At 43.7% G+C, this 21,111-nt stretch overlaps 1 protein-coding gene across 1 annotated transcript; it reads right to left on the bottom strand.

Annotated features, from left to right (window-relative positions):
* Nucleotides 1-1,636: 1,636 nt before the first annotated feature.
* LOC122911694 (putative zinc finger protein 66) lies at nucleotides 1,637-19,434 on the bottom strand. The gene is made up of 5 exons (XM_044256663.1): nucleotides 19,342-19,434; nucleotides 18,835-18,893; nucleotides 15,321-15,447; nucleotides 14,513-14,608; nucleotides 1,637-3,886 (listed from the first exon to the last, which is right to left on the bottom strand). The coding sequence occupies exons 2-5, from the start codon at nucleotides 18,847-18,849 to the stop codon at nucleotides 2,790-2,792; spliced, it is 1,335 nt and encodes a 444-aa protein (XP_044112598.1). The 5' UTR covers nucleotides 18,850-18,893; nucleotides 19,342-19,434; the 3' UTR covers nucleotides 1,637-2,789.
* Between the last annotated feature and the right edge of the window lie 1,677 nt (nucleotides 19,435-21,111).

Below are 21,111 nucleotides of genomic sequence, written 5' to 3'. Positions count from 1 at the left end.
CTGGACTGTTACAGGCAGAAATGCTCACTGCCTCTCACTGCTGAATGGCTACTCCAACAAATCCGAGCCATGGAGAGAGGCAGAGCCTAGAACTACACTTACTACCATGCTGAGGAAAGGGAAGAAGGTACCACACAGCAGTGAAGCAGCTTCCCTGAAGGATCACCCAACCACACTGGATCTGACCTTGACTAGGGTGATCTACATAGCAAACAAGGGAGCAATCACAGCACATACCTTGCTGATCTGGCCTATTCCACTGTCCAGAAGGCTTCTTCATCTCAAACATCTATTCTACTGTGTGACATCTTAAAGCTGCCCACGTGATTGCATCCTCCAACAACCTCCTCCATCCCTTGTCACGGATCTGGGCAGGGATAGCACAGTAATCACTGACTCCAACAGTACTAGTCCTCAGGAGGTGATCAAATCGACAAGATAAAAAAGAGGACTTCCCTACTCCTGAGAAACCCGCATTTTCCATTTCTTTTCCCCATTACTTGTATTCATCAGATGACACCAGCAAGAGCTCCCTGTGCCTTTGCAGTGACTAAAAGGAGCCACCTCCAGGTCCCTCCCCACATGGGAAAGAGTTCCTTACATTTCCTTTCAATAGGTCTTGTCTTTCTCTTGAAGGATGGTACCTTCCTCAAATTTTACTTAGATTCACATCCCACATCATTCATGTTGGAATTAATACCCATTGGCTTTCCATCTCTCTAATCTCAATGAAGTCTTTTCTGAGGACACTCTCTCCATAGGACAGGCAAGAAAGAATGGTTGTGATTCCTACATAGCTGGAAATAAAAATGAGGGCAAATACAACTGGAGATCTGGAGATAACTTCTACATCTAGGGAGTCACTAGGGAAACTCAGGACACTTCTCCTCCTCTACATGCTAATTCTTCATCTTGAATATTTTCTGTCTCTTCCCTGGGCTACCACATGATTCCTATTGGGATAGATTTCTGTTTCTTATGGGGTATCTATGACACACATAACATGGTCATATGCGCATGTGTACCTCATAGACACATCAAAATACCACTCAGTGTAGCACATGGGGCACATGCTTTCATCTGGAGCCATGGTGCAGTGCTAGAGAGTCCCAAGTCTAAGTCCAGAATATGCCATTCCGACTAAAACAGATTTAGGGAAGTTCTGGGGGAGGGGGAGTCTTATCTATGGGTCATGGGAGGGAAGGTATTGCAAGAAATAGAGATGGGGGCGCCTGGGTGATTCAGTGGGTTAAAGCTTCTGGCTTCAGCTCAGGTCATGATTCCAGGGTCCTGAAATGGAGCCCCGCATGGGACTCTCTGCTCACCGGGGAGACTGCTTCCCCCTCTCTCTCTGCCTGGCTCTCTGTCTACTTGTGATCTCTTTGTGTCAAATAAATGAATAAAATCTTTAAAAAAAAAAAAAGAAGAAGAAAATCATTTTGAAAGCTTTCTTATTCCTCACCTTTCCCCAACCCCATAGTGTAAAACCAGCTACCCCTTATGACCCTGGTAGCAGCAACTGCCCTCCCCCTGTCCCCATGCTTTAATAAACCAACATTTTGCACCAAAGATGCCTCAGGAATTTTTTTTTTTTTTTGGTCATCAGCTCCAGACCCCACCCCACTGAAGCTCACCTATATTCCAAAACTACAGCAGACAGAGCCAGAGCGGGGGATTGTATTGAACATGGCACTGAGTAGACAGGATGTTCCCACAATGCACTGCAGCTGCTTCCCTGAATGGTCCCCTATCTACAGTGGCTCAAATCTTGATTGGGCCTTTATCTCTGGGAGAGGAGTGCTTGAGTTCAACCACAGCACACACCTTGCTGATCCTGCCTACCCCAGTGTCCAGAAGGCTTCTTCACCACCAACAGCTACTCTACCATGTGACTTTTGAAAGCTATGCCCACATGAGTGCATCACCTATACCCCTCTTTAGTTTTAGTAAATGGAGAAAAATATTGTTCTGAACACCTATTTCATGGCAACTTACATCAATGCTATAAGCCTAAGCAGGGTCTCTGTTTAGATTTTCTTCATTCATGTTGTGTATTACACAGTTCTCATCTTCCAAGGAAAATTTGAGATGCGTGAGTCCCCCCGGATGCAGCAGGGCATCGATTGCCATTGATGGAGCAAAAATCAGGCTCACGGATTCATACACCCAGTACGAGTAAGTCAATCTCCAGAAGTGATTTGAGAATAAAATACATTAATATTTGTTGGTCACAAACCTCAAAAAGGCACAATGTAACAAAATGCACATCGAAACTAAGTGTACCCTTGTAAAAACTCCCCCACTGAATCTTTCCAACGTAACAGCATATGCATTTTCCAAGTGTTTAACTTGATCTTTTTCCTTGGACTAATGAGTACTGTCTGAATAGAGGAACTGATACACTCCTTTTACTTGATATCTGTGACATTTATTGTCATTAGATGTTCAGAGAGTTTTCTAATTATTTGTATGAATCAATTTACCTTCTTTAGCACTTTCTGTGTTTGTGAACATGTAAATTAAAATGAAGGTCTTTCCACAATCATCATGATTCTAGGATTTAAATCTAGTGTGCATTTTGGGACATTGAGTATAGACTGAATTCCAGTTAAAAGTCTCACCACATTCATCACATTTTACCATGTTGCTCCCATATGATAACTACGATGTGAGTTTCAGGGAGAGAGAGGGTGGACTTCTTTACATGTGTATAGTTATTCTCTAGTTATATCGGATGCAAGGTCTGTGATGTAAGGGTTTTACAATCCTTAGTCCTAGTCTTTACATTTTTAAAGTTTCTTGCCAGTATGACTTCTATGATGGTTACTCAAGTGTGAGCGCTGGTAAAAGGCCTTGCCACATTCTTCGCATTTGTAATGTTTCTCTCCAGTATGAATTCTGTGATGCTGATCAAGGTGTGAGCACTTGTTAAAGGTTTTACCACATTCTTGGCATTGGTAAGGACTCTCTCCAGTATGAATTTGGTGATGTTGAGTAAGGGCTGAAGTTTGGTTAAAGGCCTTACCACATTCTTTACATTTGTAAGGTTTCTCTCTAGTATGAATTCTGTGATGCACAGTAAGCAATGACCTCCGGTGAAAGGCCTTGCCACATTCTTGACATTGGTAAGGTTTCTCTCCAGTATGGATTCGGTGATGTTGAGTAAGCTGGGAAGGCCACATAAAGGCCTTGCCACATTCTTGACATTGGTAAGGTTTCTCTCCAGTATGAATTATGTGATGTTGGCTAAGCCCTGAGCTCCGGTGAAAGGCCTTGCCACATTCTTGACATTGGTAAGGTTTCTCTCCAGTATGAACTTGGTGATGTCGAGTAACGTCTGAACGCCACTTAAAGGCCTTGCCACATTCTTGACATTGGTAAGGTTTCTCTCCAGTATGAGCTCGGTGATGCTGAGTAAGGTCGCAGCGCCACTTAAAGGTCTTGCCGCATACTTCACATTGGTAACGTTTCTCTCCAGTAGGAGTTTGGTGACTTCCAGGAAGGGTGGAGGGCAATGTAGACGCTTTCACACTCTTTGCCCATTTGTACTGTTTCACTCCAGTATGGATTGGCTTATGTCCCTTTACTGATGAAGGGTCCTTAAAAGTTTTACCACATTCCTTGCATTTACATATTTTGCATATTTGCAGGAACTGAGATAATGTCGAGTGCCAGTCAAAGGATTTACAACATTCCTTAGAAATACAAGTTTTCTTGCCCCTAGGAATTATCTTGTTTCTATTTGGTCTTGATGACTGACTAAACATGGTCCCTGGTTTATTAGATGTGAAAGGGCTTTTTCCCTCATCAATTCTCTGATGATCAGCAACACTGGAAGACTGGTTATGAGCTTTCCCACATTCATTATCCTTGTGAGGACTGTCTCCTGAAAGGAATATACAGAGGTTAGAGCTTGGATGAAAGCCTTACCCACATTTATCACATTCATAATGGTTCTTCACAAACCTAGTCCTGACACATTTGTGAGCTTGGGAGCCCTGGTTCAATGTTTTCTCAGATTCAGTGCACTGAGCAACTCTGTCTCCAGTGAGAAGCCTCTGGTCATACTGCAGGTTTAACTCCTCGGTGAAGCCCCTATCCAATGGATCCCACTGAGCACTTGGTTTTTCATTTCTGAATCTCTGATTTAAGGTCAGGCCAATCCTATCTTCCAAATGGCTCAAATCATTATTCTCAGCATGGACTAGGTTACTCTCCAGATGTGTCGAATGGTCTGTCCACAAATCACTATGATGGAATATCTGACTGGAGCTTGTGCTGACAGAAGCATACTGCTCTGCAGGAACTGTTAACTTCAAAAGGGAAGATTTCCACAGACATTTATATCCTTCACCATTTGGGGCAGTGAGATTCTCATGAAAGTCAGTTGACCTGGATTGGATTTGTCTTCTCTAAAATCTTTGATGCCCGTCACTCTCCCCATCATTGTCCCTTTCTCTATGTAAGTGTAAAATCTCAATAGCACTATGTTTGTATCTGTGCATTGATGGGTTTTCGAAAGAACCTTGTATGCTCTGCTTTAGCAGGAAACTCTGGTTGTCATGTGAAGATACAGCTGAAAGATACCAAATAAAAGTAAAACCATTGCACTTACTACATTTGGAAGAATATACTGATGACTTCTAATACAGAGGCATCAAGTCAATCAGACAAAGTCAGAAAGATGGCTGAGAAGGAGTCATCAGGACTTCATTTCTCCATGGACACACAACATGGCACACAACGTACTGAGCACAGAGTCTAATAGACAATTCTGTGGTATCATCATGGTGTAGGACAAATCAATTTCCTGTATCTCTAACAATCAGGAAAAGGGTCACATGAGCTCAAAATTAGCAGAACGGTGGATATTGAAACAGAATACTGAAATGAACCAACTATAGTAAAGTAAAGATAGGAATGTATCAACCACAGGAAGAGTTGTTTGTCAGAAAGATCAACAACATTGATAGCCCATGAACTAAATATAGAATAAAGAAAAGTGCAACTAAAAGGAGAGCATAACTGACTATAGGAATCAAATAAGAGGCAACAGTGGATAATCGGGGAACACAAACTCACACCAAAAGATGAGTATGAATGTTAAAAAAAGAAAAAAAAAAGTATAAAAAATTTAGACTCCAGTATTCAGAAAAAAAAAAAAAAAAAAAAAACACCCCAAAACTGATCTATAACCACAAACCAGAAGGAAAGAGGAATAAAAGAAAAAAATCCAACAAACAAAAATTGTGTGCCAAATGAATTCACTGGATATTCAAACAGATACTGACTGAGAAAGGACTGCAAATCTCCTCAAACATTTCCAAGGAGTGATGATCAGGAGAACTAGCAGAACACTCTCTCTCTGATACCAGCATTACCAGCTCTTGAAAGCCAGACAAAGACACTACAAACAACAAAGTTTACAAACTACTGCCTGTGATGAATATTCACTCAAAGCCCACAATAAATAGCAATCTGAATCAACAGCACATTTTCCCTTTTTACAAGATCATCAAGTGGGAATCAGATCTGGAATTAAGGGTGCTCCAACATACAGAAAACCATAAATTCAAGACTCCACATTAACAAAACAAAGGGCAAAAATGACATGATCATAATAAGGTAGACAGAATACAAATATGGGAGTATTGGACAACATGTCATACTAAAAACACTTAAGCTAGAGAACGAAGTAAACCCCTACCTAATGAATGCCACAGATGTATGAAAAGCTGAAACCTATTCAGTAGGGACAGTCTGCAAGCTTCTCCTCTATGATCAGCAGGTAATGAATTGACCCCACCACTGCCTTTGAGTAGAGTACTGGATTCTCTATTCAGAACAATTATGCAACCATAAATATAGTAAAGGAATGTAAACTAAACAAGAAACAGTAAAAACTATCTATGTTCACACATGGCATGATTACAGAAATCCGTAAAAATCATCTTAATTTTTTTACTGTTTTTGGTCATTATTTGTTTATTTCTGCCAGTTTCCTGAGTACACTTTGTTTTTCATTTTTGTTATGTTATACAATACAGGTAACAAAAATGTTGGAACAAGCAACTTAATTTCTACCAGAAGAACTAAAAAAGGAAACAATTAGATGAGAGTTAGTAGAGAGGAATGCCTGGGTGGCTCAATGGGTTAAGACTCTGACTTCAGTTCAGGTCATAATTCCTGGGTCCTGGGATCGAGTCCCGCATTAGGCTCTCTACTCAGCAGGGAGCATGCTTCTACCCCCCTCTCTGCCTGCCTCTCTGCTTACTTATGATCTCTCTGTCAGATAAATAAAATATTTTTTGAAAGAAACTTAGTATAGGAATGAAAACTACAAAGAAAAATCTGAAATAAATAGATAGCACATTAATACTAACAGAACACTGAAAGTAATGCCCATTTTGATAAAAAATAAAAGTGGTAAAACTCTAAATCACACAAACTACTATATAATAACAAATACGGGGAGCCTCTGCCTTCAGCTCAGGTCAAGGATCCCATGGTCATGGGATGGAGTCCCCATATGGGGCTCCAGACCTGCTCAGGCTCCAAGATCAGCAAGAAACCTGTTTTTCCATCTCCCATTCCCCGTACCTATGTTCCCTCTCCTGCTATGTCTCTGTCAAATAAACAAAATATTTTTATTTCTTTTAAAGATTTTATTTATTTATTTAACAGAGATCACAAGTAGGCAGTGAGGCAGGCAGAGAGAGGGGGAAGCATGCTCCCTGACGAGTAGAAAGCCCAATGTGGGACTCGAACCCAGGACCCAGGGATCATGACCGTAGCTGAAGGCAGATGCTTTAACCCACCAAGCCACCCAGGCACCCAAAATAAACAAAATCATAAAAAAACAAAACAAAAACAATAGGGTAATTTAGAACTAAAGAAAGATAATGCCTAAAAACAGACAAATTACTAAGAATGAATTACTAACCTTGAACCAAAGAATTTGGAAATCATCTTAGACCAATAAGAAGCCTGAGGGTTGAATTTAGAAGAAATACTCTCCAAGCACAGAAAATCCCTAGACCTGGGAATCTTACTACTTTCGATGGTGTCAATGAGCTCCCTAAATAAATCTTGTGTTAGGGGAACCTGGGTGGTTCAGGGGGTTAAGCCTCTGACTTTTGGCTCAGGTCATGATCCCAAGGTCCTGGGATTGAACCCTGCATAGCGCTCTCTGCTTGGCAGGGATCCTGCTTTCCCACCTCTCTCTCTGCCTGCCTGTAATCACTGTGTGTCAAATAAATAAATATTTTTTTTTTTTTTAAATCCCATGTTGCATGATTCTTTTCCCTCCTTTGGTTCCAATTCAGTATTTCCCTTCATTTTGCCTTTTATGTGACAAAGTCATTCTTCTGTTTCTGCCAGCCTTCTCTTAACATCAAGCCTATTTCTAATCTAGGTTATTGCATTGTTCACCTTAGTTTGATTTTTAAAAAGACATATACTGGGGGATGGGGATCGTAAGAGTTTGGGTGGGAGCTAGAGAGAGATGAAATCACATGTATGCATCATGCTGAGTGCAGAGGCAGACTTGAGCCTGGATTCCAGGACCCTGAGATCAAGATCTGAGCAGAAACCAAGAGCCTGGGGCTTAACAGAGTAAGCCACCCAGACAACCAACTTTTTTTTTTTTTTTAACTCTTATCCCTGTAGTAAAGTTCTCACTATTTTCTCAGCTCCTTGAGTATCATTATGATTGCTGCCTTAAATTCTCCATCAAGCTCCTTACTACTATTTCCATTGCTTCTCTGGCCCTGGCCTTACCTGCTGGGTTTGTTTGGGATAAATCCTTTCATCTTGGCTTTTGTCTAACTCTCTAACTTCTTCTGTTCATTAGAAAACTCAAAAATGTCTCCTTCGTATCCTTCAGGCCAGGGGTCTGCTGAGGCTCTCCTTTCCTGCTACGGGCAGTGTTTGGTCCCTGGCCTGAATGTGGCCACTTTGAACTAGGTGAGCTCTGCTCTGCTTGTGAAAGGAGACCTGACATCAACTCCACCAGGACTGTCGCCCTGCAGAATCCTTGATCAGGAGACCTGATTTGGGCAGGGGCACACCTTGCTGAGCCTGAGACAAGCCTCACTGAGAAGGGCAGTCCCCTCAGATCACAGGGGGTGGGGCCTGGTGCAAACAAAGCAGCCAACCAGTGTCCTCACTGAGTGGGGCTCTGCTTTATGCTACAAGATGGGAGAAGGAAATGGTGTCATCAAACTCCCATGTTCTGGGAGCCACATGTCACTGAATGTTTCCTCTCAGGAATGTGCTCCTAGACTACTGAATATTCTCCCCACTGTGCACCCCAGGTGTTCTTCAGATGGCTGTTTCCATGCTGTGAGCCCCCAGGTTGTTTGCCAGCATTCTCTCCAGGAGTACCCCAGTACTCCTGGGGTAGTACTGAGTACTCCAGTGCCCTCCTTGTTCTATCCCAAATGTAATGTAATTGATGTAATGTAAATGTGTCCCAAATGTAATGTAATGTAATGTAAATGTAAATGAACAAACAAGAAACACACTCATGAATATCTGTTTTGTTTTGAGTAAAGTCCATGGATAATCACAAGAATAAGAAAAGCCCAAGATGACACACATTCTAAACTGTGACCAGGTGGCCTGTAACCATTTCCCAATCCTGGCAGACGACAAGAGGTTCCCAGGTCAAAGTCTAAGCATCTCATGACTTGTGACTCAGCAAACATCATAAACGTCTTCATCACACTAATTCCACTGGCCATTTGCGCACCCGCAACTGATACCGGGAGACGCTGCACATGAGGTGGGTTTGAGTCACTTCTGTGAGACTCTGAGCATAGGAAACCCTAGTATCGTCAAGGAACATCCTTTGTCACAGAAAGAAACATCTCTTTTCCTGTACAATAAACTCATCTGTCCTCTACACAAGAGCCAGATGCGTTCACTATGTTCCCAAGCTTTTTTATACACAAACGTGTGGAATGACAAGTATTACTAAAACATCAACCAAGGAAATGCTCACACAGATCATGACATCACTACATGACTTCAAGGAATAGTGACAAGACTGTAGGAGGTACATATATGAATGTACGGTTCGGGGCAGGTATCCACAACAGCAACCAATACATTTTCCTTCATGATCTTTTGCTGCTCACCTGGCAGTGATATACAGTCACATGCAGTGTGGATCACAAAGTCATTGTACCTGGAAGGTTTGACTTTAAGATGCTTCCAATAATTAGCCATAGGGCCACTTGTGAAGGTCTGGAAGACCCCCAAGATGCACACTGTGCCACCAGGGACACATCACTGGCCACTCTGTCAACCTAACAAAGAAGTGTACATCCAACGTCATGTCACAAATTTTTCACCCAAAGGCAGTCAGTGTGGGTCAGAACATTACAGGCAATCTCCAGTGAGTTGCCTATGCTCCCCTGTCTGGCAATAAAAGCTGTAGAACTTATCCTATCTCCAGCAAAGTAAAGAGTGACAGTGGTACAACATCTATCAGGTTGCCATGATTGCAGGGACAGCCTGCACCACAAAGATTATGACAACTGCCCAGCTCCTGGAGGCATGTCTTCTATGGGAAAAGAGGAATAATCATTGATCTGAGCACAGAGGCCTATGGAAGATCTTTGATATCACAACTGACATTGGGTGTGTGGTCCTGGGAGACTGCTAACACCACTAGATGGGGAAGACATAAAGATAAAACAACAGAGAAGTCTGATACAAGATCATGGCCATGAGAATCTATAACAAGACATGACTTGTATAGGGAAGCCTGGGTGGCTCATTCAGTTAAGCTTCTGACTAAAAACTGGGTCCTGGTACAGAGTCTTGGGAAAAAGCCCTGTGTGGAGTCCCTGCTCAGTGGGGAGTCTGCTTATCTCTCTGCCTCTGGCCCTCCCCTAACTTGTATTTATTCTCTCCCTCTCTCAAATAAAGAAACAAAATCTTAAAATGATTTGTGTAGGGAAATGAAAAGCATAATACAAATTTTAAGAATACATTTCACTTTATTAGCCAAGAGGGGAAATAAAAATAGAAAACCTCAATCACGGGCGCCTGGGTGGCTCAGTGGGTTAAAGCCTCTGCCTTCCGCTCAGGTCATGATCCCAGAGTCCTGGGATCGATCCCCGCATCAGGCTCTCCACTTCTCGGGGAGCCTGCTTCCTCCTCTCTCTCTGCCTTCCTCTCTCTCTGCCTACTTGTGATCTCTGTCTGTCAAATGAATAAATAAAATCTAAAAAAAAAAGAAAAGAAAAGAAAACCTCAATCACGAAAGAAACCATAGAATATGTTAATTTCTAATACATTTCTGGCTAAAATTTTAAATATAATGATGTGTTCAGAGAAACACAAGGGATTCTATCTCTGTGGTATGGTTTAAAAATTTTTTTCCTAAGATCAAGATAAATTAAAAAAAATTCACTATTATCTGACACATTCCTCTGCACAGTGCATACAATGTCTGTCTCACGGTTACTGATGCTGTATCTGCTATTAATGTATTCAATGTTCTAGAGTTTATGGGTCAGTGGTAATACTACTGTCTTCTAACACAAAGAAATCACGTAGATAAAAAAAGGTATAGGGAACCTCTCACTATTGGTCAAGTCAGGGTTTGAATCTGGGTGCCCTACACAGGAACAGGAAGCACACAGTACATATGCCCTTCTAGAAGGTGACCCATGATTGGATTGTTCCTTTTCTCCTTGACACTCAATCGTTCACACAGCCGTCCTCACACAGAACAGCTTCCATGAACGGATACTTCAAAGTGAACATTCCAGCCCACACCACACATAGGTAGCCGGAGTGGTTTCCTGGTTGAATACTCAGAAGTAGACACAAAGGTCAGGCATCCAAGGTACAACACAGGAAAGGCCCAACACACACCAGTCCACTTTCATGTCTGGAGAACCAAGACTACACACCTGTGTATCTCACTACATTACACATGGGCTACTACTTTTCCTGAAACACTACTGTGAATGTGTCCCAAGATATAGATTCTCAAGGTCTAGTCCCTACACAGCCACCTGAGATGGAGTAAGAAAGGAAAGATGGGTGGCTGAGCCCAGAGCTACTGACACAGTAATGTAAGCCTGGGCACAGCGATCCAATATTTACAAGTGCTCCCAGTGATTCTGACCCAGGACAATTTGCACAACCTCTGCAGGAACCAAGTCACAGGTCAATCGTGAGTTATCCCCACAGAAGTCACTCTCAGAAACCCTCTGTGCTTGTGGTCATGTACTGACTGGACACACATACACAACATGCACAACACACAACATACACAACACACATTTCCTTTATTCATTACTAAATCTGACACTAACAGAGACAAGTGAGTGACTTGCAGATTCTATGATCTGGCTTCTTTTCATGTGCCTGACACGGGAAACAGAGGGGGAATCAGGGCACCTGTGGAGGCAAGTGTGGGGGCTACTCAGACAGGTGAACTCCTGCTCAAACAAGGAAGAGACAACAGAGCTGAAGGCAAAGAGAGAGTCGGGGATCACTCATTCTAAAGTAGTAACTCCTCTTCCTGAAACAGGGAAATAACAGGAACGCAGACTTGACAAATGCCTGGGACATGTGTGACAGAACCCAGAATTGCTATTATTAGTGTTCTCCTGAAGAAAACAAGTCTATAATCCTAGGCCCTTAGACTTTTTTTTTTAATTTCCTAAATACTAATCCAAGATCACAACACATTCAAAGAAAAAGAAAACTATGTTCCAATCAGAGGAACAAAATAAATCTCCAAAACTGGCCCTAAGTTAATAAACACCCATATATTGCAAAAACAACAACAACAACAACAAAAACCCAAACTGAACCAAAACCAGACCAAACCAAACCAAAACAACAACAAACTGCAAGCACCTCAAGTTATAATGATAAAAATCCACATGGAGGAAAAAGAGAAGACAACAGGTAACTAAGTGTTATCAGGAAAACAGATCATGACCAAAATGTAAACCCAGAGAGACAAAAAGTGTAACATCCAGGAACCAGAAACTGAGAGCCCCAGAGTACAATTACTGAATTTAAAAATACACTAAGGGATCAGCAACAGACTTGATGAAGCAGAAGAAAGAATCAGAACTCTTAAAAACACTTTTTCTAAATTCACTAATGCGGGGACCAAAGAAATAGGTGGAAAAGGAGAGAGTCTAAGGGACTCGTGGGACACCAACAAGTGGTCCAATATGCACATTAAGGGGACCCCATAAGGAGATGAGGGTACAAGAGACAATTCAAGCTTGCTAAATTCTAAGTAGCATAAATGTCAAGACATGAACCAGTGACAGATTATAATTAACCCATCAAATATCAAAGATGAAAAGAGGGGCTCCTGGGTGGCTCAGTGGGTTAAGCCTCTGCCTTCGGCTCAGGTCATGATCCAAGGGTCCTGGGATCGAGCCCCGCATCGGGCTCTCTGCTCAGTGGGAAGCCTGCTTCCTCCTCTCTCTCTCTGCCTCTCTGCCTACTTGTGATATCTCTCTCTGTCAAATAAATAAATAAAATCTTTTAAAAAAATAAAAATTTAAAATTCAAAAAAAAAAAAAAAAAAAGATGAAAAGAGACTTTTGAAACAGCATGGCAAATGCACTTCACTTTGTGAAGAGCTCCTAGAAAAGCAGTGTGGGATTCCCAGCAGTCCCAACAAGAATGGGGCCTGCATAATGTACTCAGCTACTGAAAGATTGAAAAATACCACCAAGAATACTTTACCAGGCAAAACTCTTTTCCACAGATGTAGAAATGAAGACATTCCCAAGTAAAGACCCCTCTACATTTATGGTAGACCTGTCCTACAAGAACCATTAAAGGAACGCTCTCTCAATGAAATAAAAGGATTCTACCCAGAAACTGAACCAGATGGGATCCTAAAGTTCTCCACTAAACATAAGTATTTAGACAGTTATACAAAACTGTAGTGTTGGAATTACCTAGGTCACATTTATTTCTGCCACAGCATTTTGTCTTTAAAAAAGTATAAAAATCGTTCATGTACGTCATAAACTACACAACATAAATATTAGAATTTGTGACATCGGTTAACAAAGCGGATGCAGGGGTGGAGACAAGAAGAAGTGTTTTGGGTACAATTCACAATATTGAGATTCAAAAGCATTGTTTTACCTCTAAGTTGTTTTACGGAATCTCTAAGGTAAGCGCGCAATGAAAATACTCACAGAAGACACAAAAGTTAATAAGGAAGGTACCAAGGCACATCATAGTGTAATATAATTAAAGATAAAATAAATCTTTCTTTTTATTTTTTTTAAGATTTTATTTATTTATTTGACAGAGAGAGATCACAAATAGACAGAGAGGCAGGCAGAGATAGAGGGAAGCAGGCTCTCTGCTGAGCAGAGAGCCCGATGTGGGACTTGATCCCAGGACCATGAGATCATGACCTGAGCCAAAGGCAGCGGCTTAACCCACTGAGCCACCCAGGCGCCCTAAAATAAATCTTTCTTATTTCCTACCAAAACATGATATGATACACCGGTATAAAGTGTTTCAAAATTACTTTTAATTCCAGAAACTCTTTTCTCTCATGCCGAAAGAAAACAATTCACCCACAAATACATGATGAAATTAATTCTATGTTGATGACAACTCACCTAGACATAGTATAACATTCACTCACCACTCCCCAGGGAGAAAAATTAACAGTAGGAATCAGAGCATGTATGAATGATACACAAACACAATCAAATATACATAATTTTATTGGCAAAAAGCATAAAGTTTATCCTTTTTTGACTTACATAGTAAGTGAGACTTTCTTAAAGGTTCCAAGTACTGAGTTCTAAATGTGCTAGTTCCCCAATAACATTCTTTATGTGAGAAGGCTAGGAAACAGAGACATTGCATTATTTCACCACTGAGGAATGAACACAGAGGGGGAAATAGAACTGCACATTGTCTCATTTTAGGGAGGTGGTTTGTTATCTGATGCAGTTACTAAATGTCAGTTTTGTAAGAATAAGAATAAAGCCTCCGTAACATTAGAAAGCATAAGCCAGAAAACATTAGAAATCTGTCTCCAGTATTCTTGGAATTTCTGAACCAAAACCCAGTGTGTATACAACTACCCTGACCTACTTGTCTCATGATGAAAGCCAGAACTGACAAAGGCCATTACATAGAGGTCCTCAGAAACAGGATGCCTTCTCCAGGGCCCTCAAAGCAATGGAGAAGCTCTCAGACTGGGTCGGGGGTGGGGGGGTGCTTCCCCCTCCAAGGAGAGTCTCCTGGCCCTTCCTGTGGATGTGGCAGACCATCACTGGAGCTGAAGGAGAATCCCTATAGGATGCAAGAACTTGATAATGTAGGAGAGTAGATGTCCCTCTGGGAGCACGAGAGAAATAAAACCGGGCATGTCTCCAACTGATTTTCATTCAAGGACAGCTAGTGGAACCATAGCTTAAGGTCTATGTTCCTCCTTCAGACTTGGGCCTCCCTTCTGTCATCTGCCTCATTTATCCTCACCTACCTGGATGGAAGCCTGCGCTCTCCTTTCTCTCCACATCCCAGAGCTGCTTCTCTTGCTCCAAAACAGTGATCAGGTCTGGCTTTGACACAGTGAGACCTGTTTACGAGAGAAAAGGAAAATGAGTATCGCCAGAGATTCTAACTTTCCATCAGGATTGTGTTCAGCACAGAAGCGAGGATACTGTACAATTCTAGAAAATGATTTCCAAAAGCTGTTGCCCAACAGTCCCTTTAGAACACAGAGGAGGCATTTCCAGGACGCCTGGGTGGCTCAGTGGGTTAAAGCCTCTGCCTTCGGCTCAGGTTATGATCCCAGGGTCCTGGGATCGAGCCCCACATCGGGCTCTCTGCTCTGCAGGGAGCCTGCTTCCTCCCCCCTCTCTCTGCCTGCCTCTTTGCCTACTTGTGATCTCTCTCTCTCTGTCAAATAAATAAAAAATCTTTAAAAAAAAAAAAAAAAGAACACAGAGGAGGCATTTCCAATGTTCACATCCTGACCTGCACTTCCAAGCAACAGACATAGTAAGAAGGGGAAATTTCAGTTTAACATGTGAGCAGCACCATTCTCTGCCACTAAGTGTTTAGAATTGCAACTCATCTACAGAAGTGGGGGTATTACCTTGAGAAGCTAAAGATGAAAAGGACACATGATGATGGCTTTTCTCTACATGTACAAACCCCTCCTCACTCCCCTCTCTGTCTGGATCTGAATTCCAGTTATTCAAACAGGAATTGTCCAAGAGACAATCTTCACAGGAAACAGAAAACCCAGAGTGTGGTTTGGGGAGTCTAGAAGGAGTCTTCCTCACCCAAGAAGCAGAGGTGTCCGTAGTTCTCCAACATTACATCCCTGTACAGTCGCCGCTGAGTGTGGGTCAGGCATCCCCACTCCTCCTGAGAGAGTTCTACGGCCACATCCCTGAAGGCCAGCTGTCCCTACAATAAATACCACAGTCACCAAGTGGCCATTGACATACTGCACGATGGTCCCTAACATGAAAGTGGGAGTTAATGTCACCAGCTAAACGCAAGACCTGACTTTCCCTGCTCCAGGACATGAGTGTGGAATAAAAGAAAAACCCATGAGACAGAGGGCAGGACTGATTGACAACCTCCACTCCGAGAAGTCAACCCTACCAACTACAGAGAGGTGAGCGTGCTCCTTGTCCAGTGCACACTGCTGGGATGCAGGAGAAGAACCAATGTTCCAGAAGGAATCATGAGATATTTCTGATGTGAAATCTTGGGGTGCGGAAGTGAATGATGAAGAAACAATTCCTGAGATGTCTTTGGTATCAAAGCTCTGGTCTTCCTGATGATGCACAGGCACAGGCCCCATGGGTCAGAGGCGCTGCACTGGAATGTGAGCAGGTACTCAGTCTGCACTAAAATGGTGTGTGGCTCAGGAGGGCAGCCATCATGAAGGAAGCTGAAATCAAGGTTCCAGAACCTTGAAGGCCCAGCTGGTGTGATGATGAGTAGTAGTAAGTGACTAGTGTAAGTGACTACTTACTACTAGTAAGTAGTAAGTGACTACTGTTGAGTGAAACCTTGGATGGAGGCCCCTGTAGATCTGTATCAGTGGGGGACATGCATGGAGGATGATGGCCAACATGCATTTGGGGGAAGGAGATAAAGAAGATTCCAAAAGGAGAACTCTCAGAATCCTGGAACTCTGGTTACTGAGAAGCTAAGGTTGCTTTTCTCCTCTAATTAAACATGAACATATGTGAAGGCAGTTGTGAATTTCAGGAAGAATGTCCTACTCTCCCTACTCAGTATTTACCAAAGGCACCAAATGGAAGGAAATTTAATGTTATGCACACCTCTTCTGACTTGGTTTTTCTCAGAATCTACGATCAAGGGCACTTGGTTAAAGCGTCCACCTTCAGCTCAGGTCCGGTTTCCAGGGACCTGGGATGGAGCCCCACATTGTTCTCCCCGCTCTGCAGGGAGTCTACTCCTCCCTGTCCCGCTCCACCACTGCTCATGTGCGCTCTCAGCCTCTCTCTCAAATAATAATTCTTAAAAAAAGAAAAAAGCTACAAGCAAGAGAAAACTCAGACAAAGACATTTCCAGTTGAACTGTAATGATCTCTGCGTACTGCTAAGTACATCCACGTTCCCTACAACAAATGACTGGGAGAGAAAATATGAACATAGCAGGGGAGTGATCTCGCAAAGAGCAGCGACACAATAAATCCAGTTCACACCAAGCATAGGAAAGAAAATAATCTCGGTACCAAGGCACACCCAAGGACACACCATCACTGGTATTTTTTGTGTGTGTGTGGTCTGGAAACAGGAATTCGAAATAGGAATCTCATTATGAAAACAGAGGATATATATACAGTTTAATCACCTACAGTTTCTGTAGCAGCTGCTTTGAGGCAAGGGGACTTAAGGAAAGGCATGGAGAGCAGGCCCAGTGACCCCCTTGCTGAACCCAGACAGGCCCACTGGGGACTCACCTCAAAGGAGCCACAGGCCCAAACTAACCAATGAACTACTGACAACCAGGGACAGTGCCCAGAAGAGGGAAACTTCCATGAGCCCCCTAACTCCTCACCTTCCCGCACTAAAAAGAGCCCCCACCTCACCCACTGCTCCTTGCACAGAGCCTCTCTCTCCTCTGCCACCTGCCTCCTGCCTCCCGCAGGATATTCTGTGAACTGCAAAGAGCATGGTTCTGCCTCAGGTGAACTCTTCAAGGCCACGTGACTTCCTCCACCCCAATCATGGACCCGGGTTTGGGGGCCCCCACCTGACCAGCAGAGACACCACATTTAGACAACAGAGTCTCCATGTCCCCTATGAGGCAGCATAATCTTAATTACAGATTCATTTACACTTTAGTGCAAGGGCCAGGGAGAGGGAGAGGGACAGAACCTCAAGGCAGTTCCCAGCTGAGCCTGCGGCCAAAGAAAGAGCTCAACACAGTGATGAGGGAGCAGGAGGCTGGCTGAGGACAAAACAAAAGCTGGCACCTTGCACCCTCTCTCCACCCACTCCCCTCAGTAATATGTGTGACATTCCTCAGGCACCTCTGGCTGCCCTAAAAGAAAAACATATAGTAACTTGCAGTGATCACAGCCCTGCAAGACAGGAGTCTCCCTTCATTTACCAATGTCCTAGAGATTTACAACAAAGAAGCTATCTAACAATAGCACAATTTCCAGAGGCAAATAACTCAGTTCCTCAAGCCCTAAATAAAGTTAAATTTCTTCTAAACCCAAATCTCACCAACAAGGACACTTGATAGGAGAAATGGGAAACTTTATCTCTAAATCTCCAAGATAGTGTCAAGAATCATTCCCAAGCATATGGCCCACTGATACACATCTAAAGGGTCTCACAAGAAGATTTTTACTACTAGTAATGAATAACACTTCTCCCTACAATAGCTAGCCCCTCAAGGTTCTGGAAACCTTGCTTCCAAAATTCCTTAGAGACTAACATCACCCCCTTTACCTCACCTTCCCCCAACCACAGGGTACATAACCTGCCATCCCTCACAACCCGGTGCGGCATCTCCGTCTGCCCACAGGTCCTATCCCCGTGCTCTAATAAACCACCTTTTTGCACCAAAGACGTCTTAAGAATTCTTTCTTAGCCATCGGCTCCAAACCTCACCCCACTAAACCTCACCTAGGTTCAATAACTTCATCACCAGGACCTAGAGATTGTGGCCCAGGGGGGAAATCAACAGTCCTGAGGCTTAACTGACTGAACCCCCAGGTTCCCCTCTAGTGTATTTTAACCAGTATATTTTACATAAAATACCTACTTCACATTCTAAAGAGGAAGTCTCAAGAACTCCCCCTTCCCACACTTTCTCTCAGAGAACATCTAGAGTTATTCTGGACACAAATCCATTGAGGTTATTTCTTGATTTCCTGACCCCTGGGCTACACAGTGCTGAGAAAAGCAAGCACACAGGGCCTAAAGGAGAAAGGTTTTCCCTCACTGACCGCCCTGGACCAGACCTCAGCAGCAGCAGGAATCTCAGACTGAAGCCCCCCGCCCACGTGCGTCTATCACTCAGAAACTATTTTCAGTGCTTCCAGGACTTTAACTCCCAGTGACAGCTGCTGCTGTCCTATTGTAAGGCAGGCTGGAGACTTGGGAGAGAAGGCTCCGGGATACGGGGGAGAAGGGTTCTGAAGACCTGGCCTTGAGGATCATTTCTGGAAAGATCTTCAAATCAGGTGAAAACAGAAGGGAGAAACATCAGAACTACAGGAACTAACATTTGCAATTTCTAAAAGCGAGGAATTTCAGGAGGAAAACATGACATGGCCTCTCCTGGGGCACCAGGCTTACCTGAGAACTGGCCATTTCTCCTTCCCTTTTGTCCTCTGGATTTCTTTCCCACAAGGTATCTGCGGAGAAATCACAGCAGCATCTGGAGAAAATGCCCTTAAGGCCACCAACAGAGCTTGTGCATCTGTAAACTGTTCTAGGACCGGGCTGGATCCTGGCTGAGGAACTGTGCAGCCCTGGGAGACCTTGCGGATTGGAATTAACACCAGCGGGCACAGAGGTGGGTGACCGTTCTCCCAGGGGCTCAGACCCTGGGCACAAAGGGGGGAGCTTAAGCACTTTTACTTCAGCATCTGTGCCATTCTTGTGGTCATGGCTGGCAGGACAGGGGGGAAAACCCGGAATGGGCCCGGGGCCGGAATTGGGATTCCCTGCTGGAAGGGTCAGCCTCCTAAGAACACAGATTTCTCTTATCAAAACTGCTTCCCTGAAGGCAGTACACTGAAACGCAAAAATGACCCAAATTCCTAGTCCTTTGTGTCAGGAGCTATTCAAATGAGCTCCTACCGTGAGACTAATCTTTGGCTTTTCCTTCTCAGCTTTCAGGGGGCCTCGCCTCCCCGCAAATGCCCACAAATTCAGCTTCAGCAAAGGAACCGGACGCTCCATGGGCCTGACCTTCCCAGACTGACGCAGCAGAGACCTGGTTACCTCCCCGTGGACCAAAGCCTGCTCTCCACTCTCAGAAAAAAATTAAAAATATAAGGAAATAACCCCACATCCTGGCCTCACTGAGGACTCCTGCAGCTCTTAAGTAACACTACACTATTGTTTCCACCAAATGGATGGGTAGAATGTGAGGGGGAGGGGCAGCAGGTAAGATCCTTCTTGAAACTGCACAGGTGATTGTTAAGCCCGAGTATTCGCATCTGAGAGACCACCAAGGACACCGATGCAATTGCACGAGGGTTTATTTGACGTGCTTAAGCTTGGGCCCAAGTATACCCCACACAGCCGAGTAGGGACTTGGACGCTGAACCAGTTTCAGAGTTTTTAAAGGCAGAGTAGGGGTGGACTCGGTGGTGGGTGAGGACAAAGGGGATGTTCAGAAGAGCTATCAGGGTAAAGAAGACTGTCAGGATATTGGAGGCCTCAATATTATCAAGCCAAGGCCATTTTCCTCTCTAATGAGGCACTAACATGAAGACAACTGGGAGTTTCATGGTGGTGATGAGGGAGCACGAGGCTGACTAAAGACAAAGCAAAAGCTGGCACCTTGCACCCCCTCTCCATCGGCTCCTCCTCAGTCATATGTGTTACATTCCTCAGGCAGCCCTGACTGCCATGAACAATAAGCAAATAGTTAACTTGCAGAGATCACAATCCTGCAAGACAGGAGTCTCCCTTGGTTTACAAATGTCCTAAATCTCACTAACAAAGACGATTGATAGCAGGATTATGACATCACACCAAAAAGTATCTTGATGTTAATGGCTGGCCTAAAGACATTGATCAAGCCACAAGGGCAAGGCCTCCAGTAGGCCTCGGGTATCCTGGCACCTTGTAGGCCCTCTTTAGCATATGAAAACTCCATTGAAACCTTCCTTCCCCTCACCTTCCCCCAACCACAGGGTACAGAACCTGCTATCCCTCACAACCTGGGGCAGCTGCATTTCTGCCTGCCCATGGGTCCTGTCCCCGAGCTTTTAATAAACCACCTTTTTGCACCAGAGACGTCTAAGAATTCTTTCTTGGCCATCAGCTCCAAAACTCACCCCACCGAACCTGACTTAGGTTCTGGGACTTCATCAGTGGAATGTCACATTCCTCTTATCAAGAGTCCTTGTTAGTGAGATTTAGGCTTAGAAGAAACTTAACTTTCTTTGTTGTAAATTTCTAGGACATTTGTAAACTGATGGAGACTCTGGTCTTGCAGGATTGTGATTTCTGCAAGTTAAGCTTTTGTTCACACATACTGTCGAGGAGAGCGGAGCAGGTGGAGAGGGGGTGCAAGGAGCCAGCTTTTGCTTTGTCAAGATGGCTGTACTTACCTCAGGGCTAGACCCAAGGTGGGTACAGTCTTGTTTTTCTTGGTCTCCAAAATGATGCTATTGGGAAGTAGTTGGGAAGGAGAGCACGCAAAGCAGGGAAACCAAGGCTGTGGATGTGACCACATTTAGCTCCATGGCTTCTCCAGTCATCAGTCTGGAGACTGACACCTCCTCCATCTTTCTGCTACACAGAAGGAAGCACCCTTACAAGTGATGTCTTCCCTTATCAATGCAAAGTCTCTCACAAAGGGAAAAATTCTGGGTTTCAGATTTTTTCCTTTACCCT

Source organism: Neovison vison, chromosome 7 (genome assembly GCF_020171115.1).
Source record: "Neovison vison isolate M4711 chromosome 7, ASM_NN_V1, whole genome shotgun sequence".
NCBI lineage: Eukaryota > Metazoa > Chordata > Mammalia > Carnivora > Mustelidae > Neogale > Neogale vison.
Note: the sequence above shows the minus strand (reverse complement) of the source record. Positions and strands in the feature narration are given on the sequence as shown.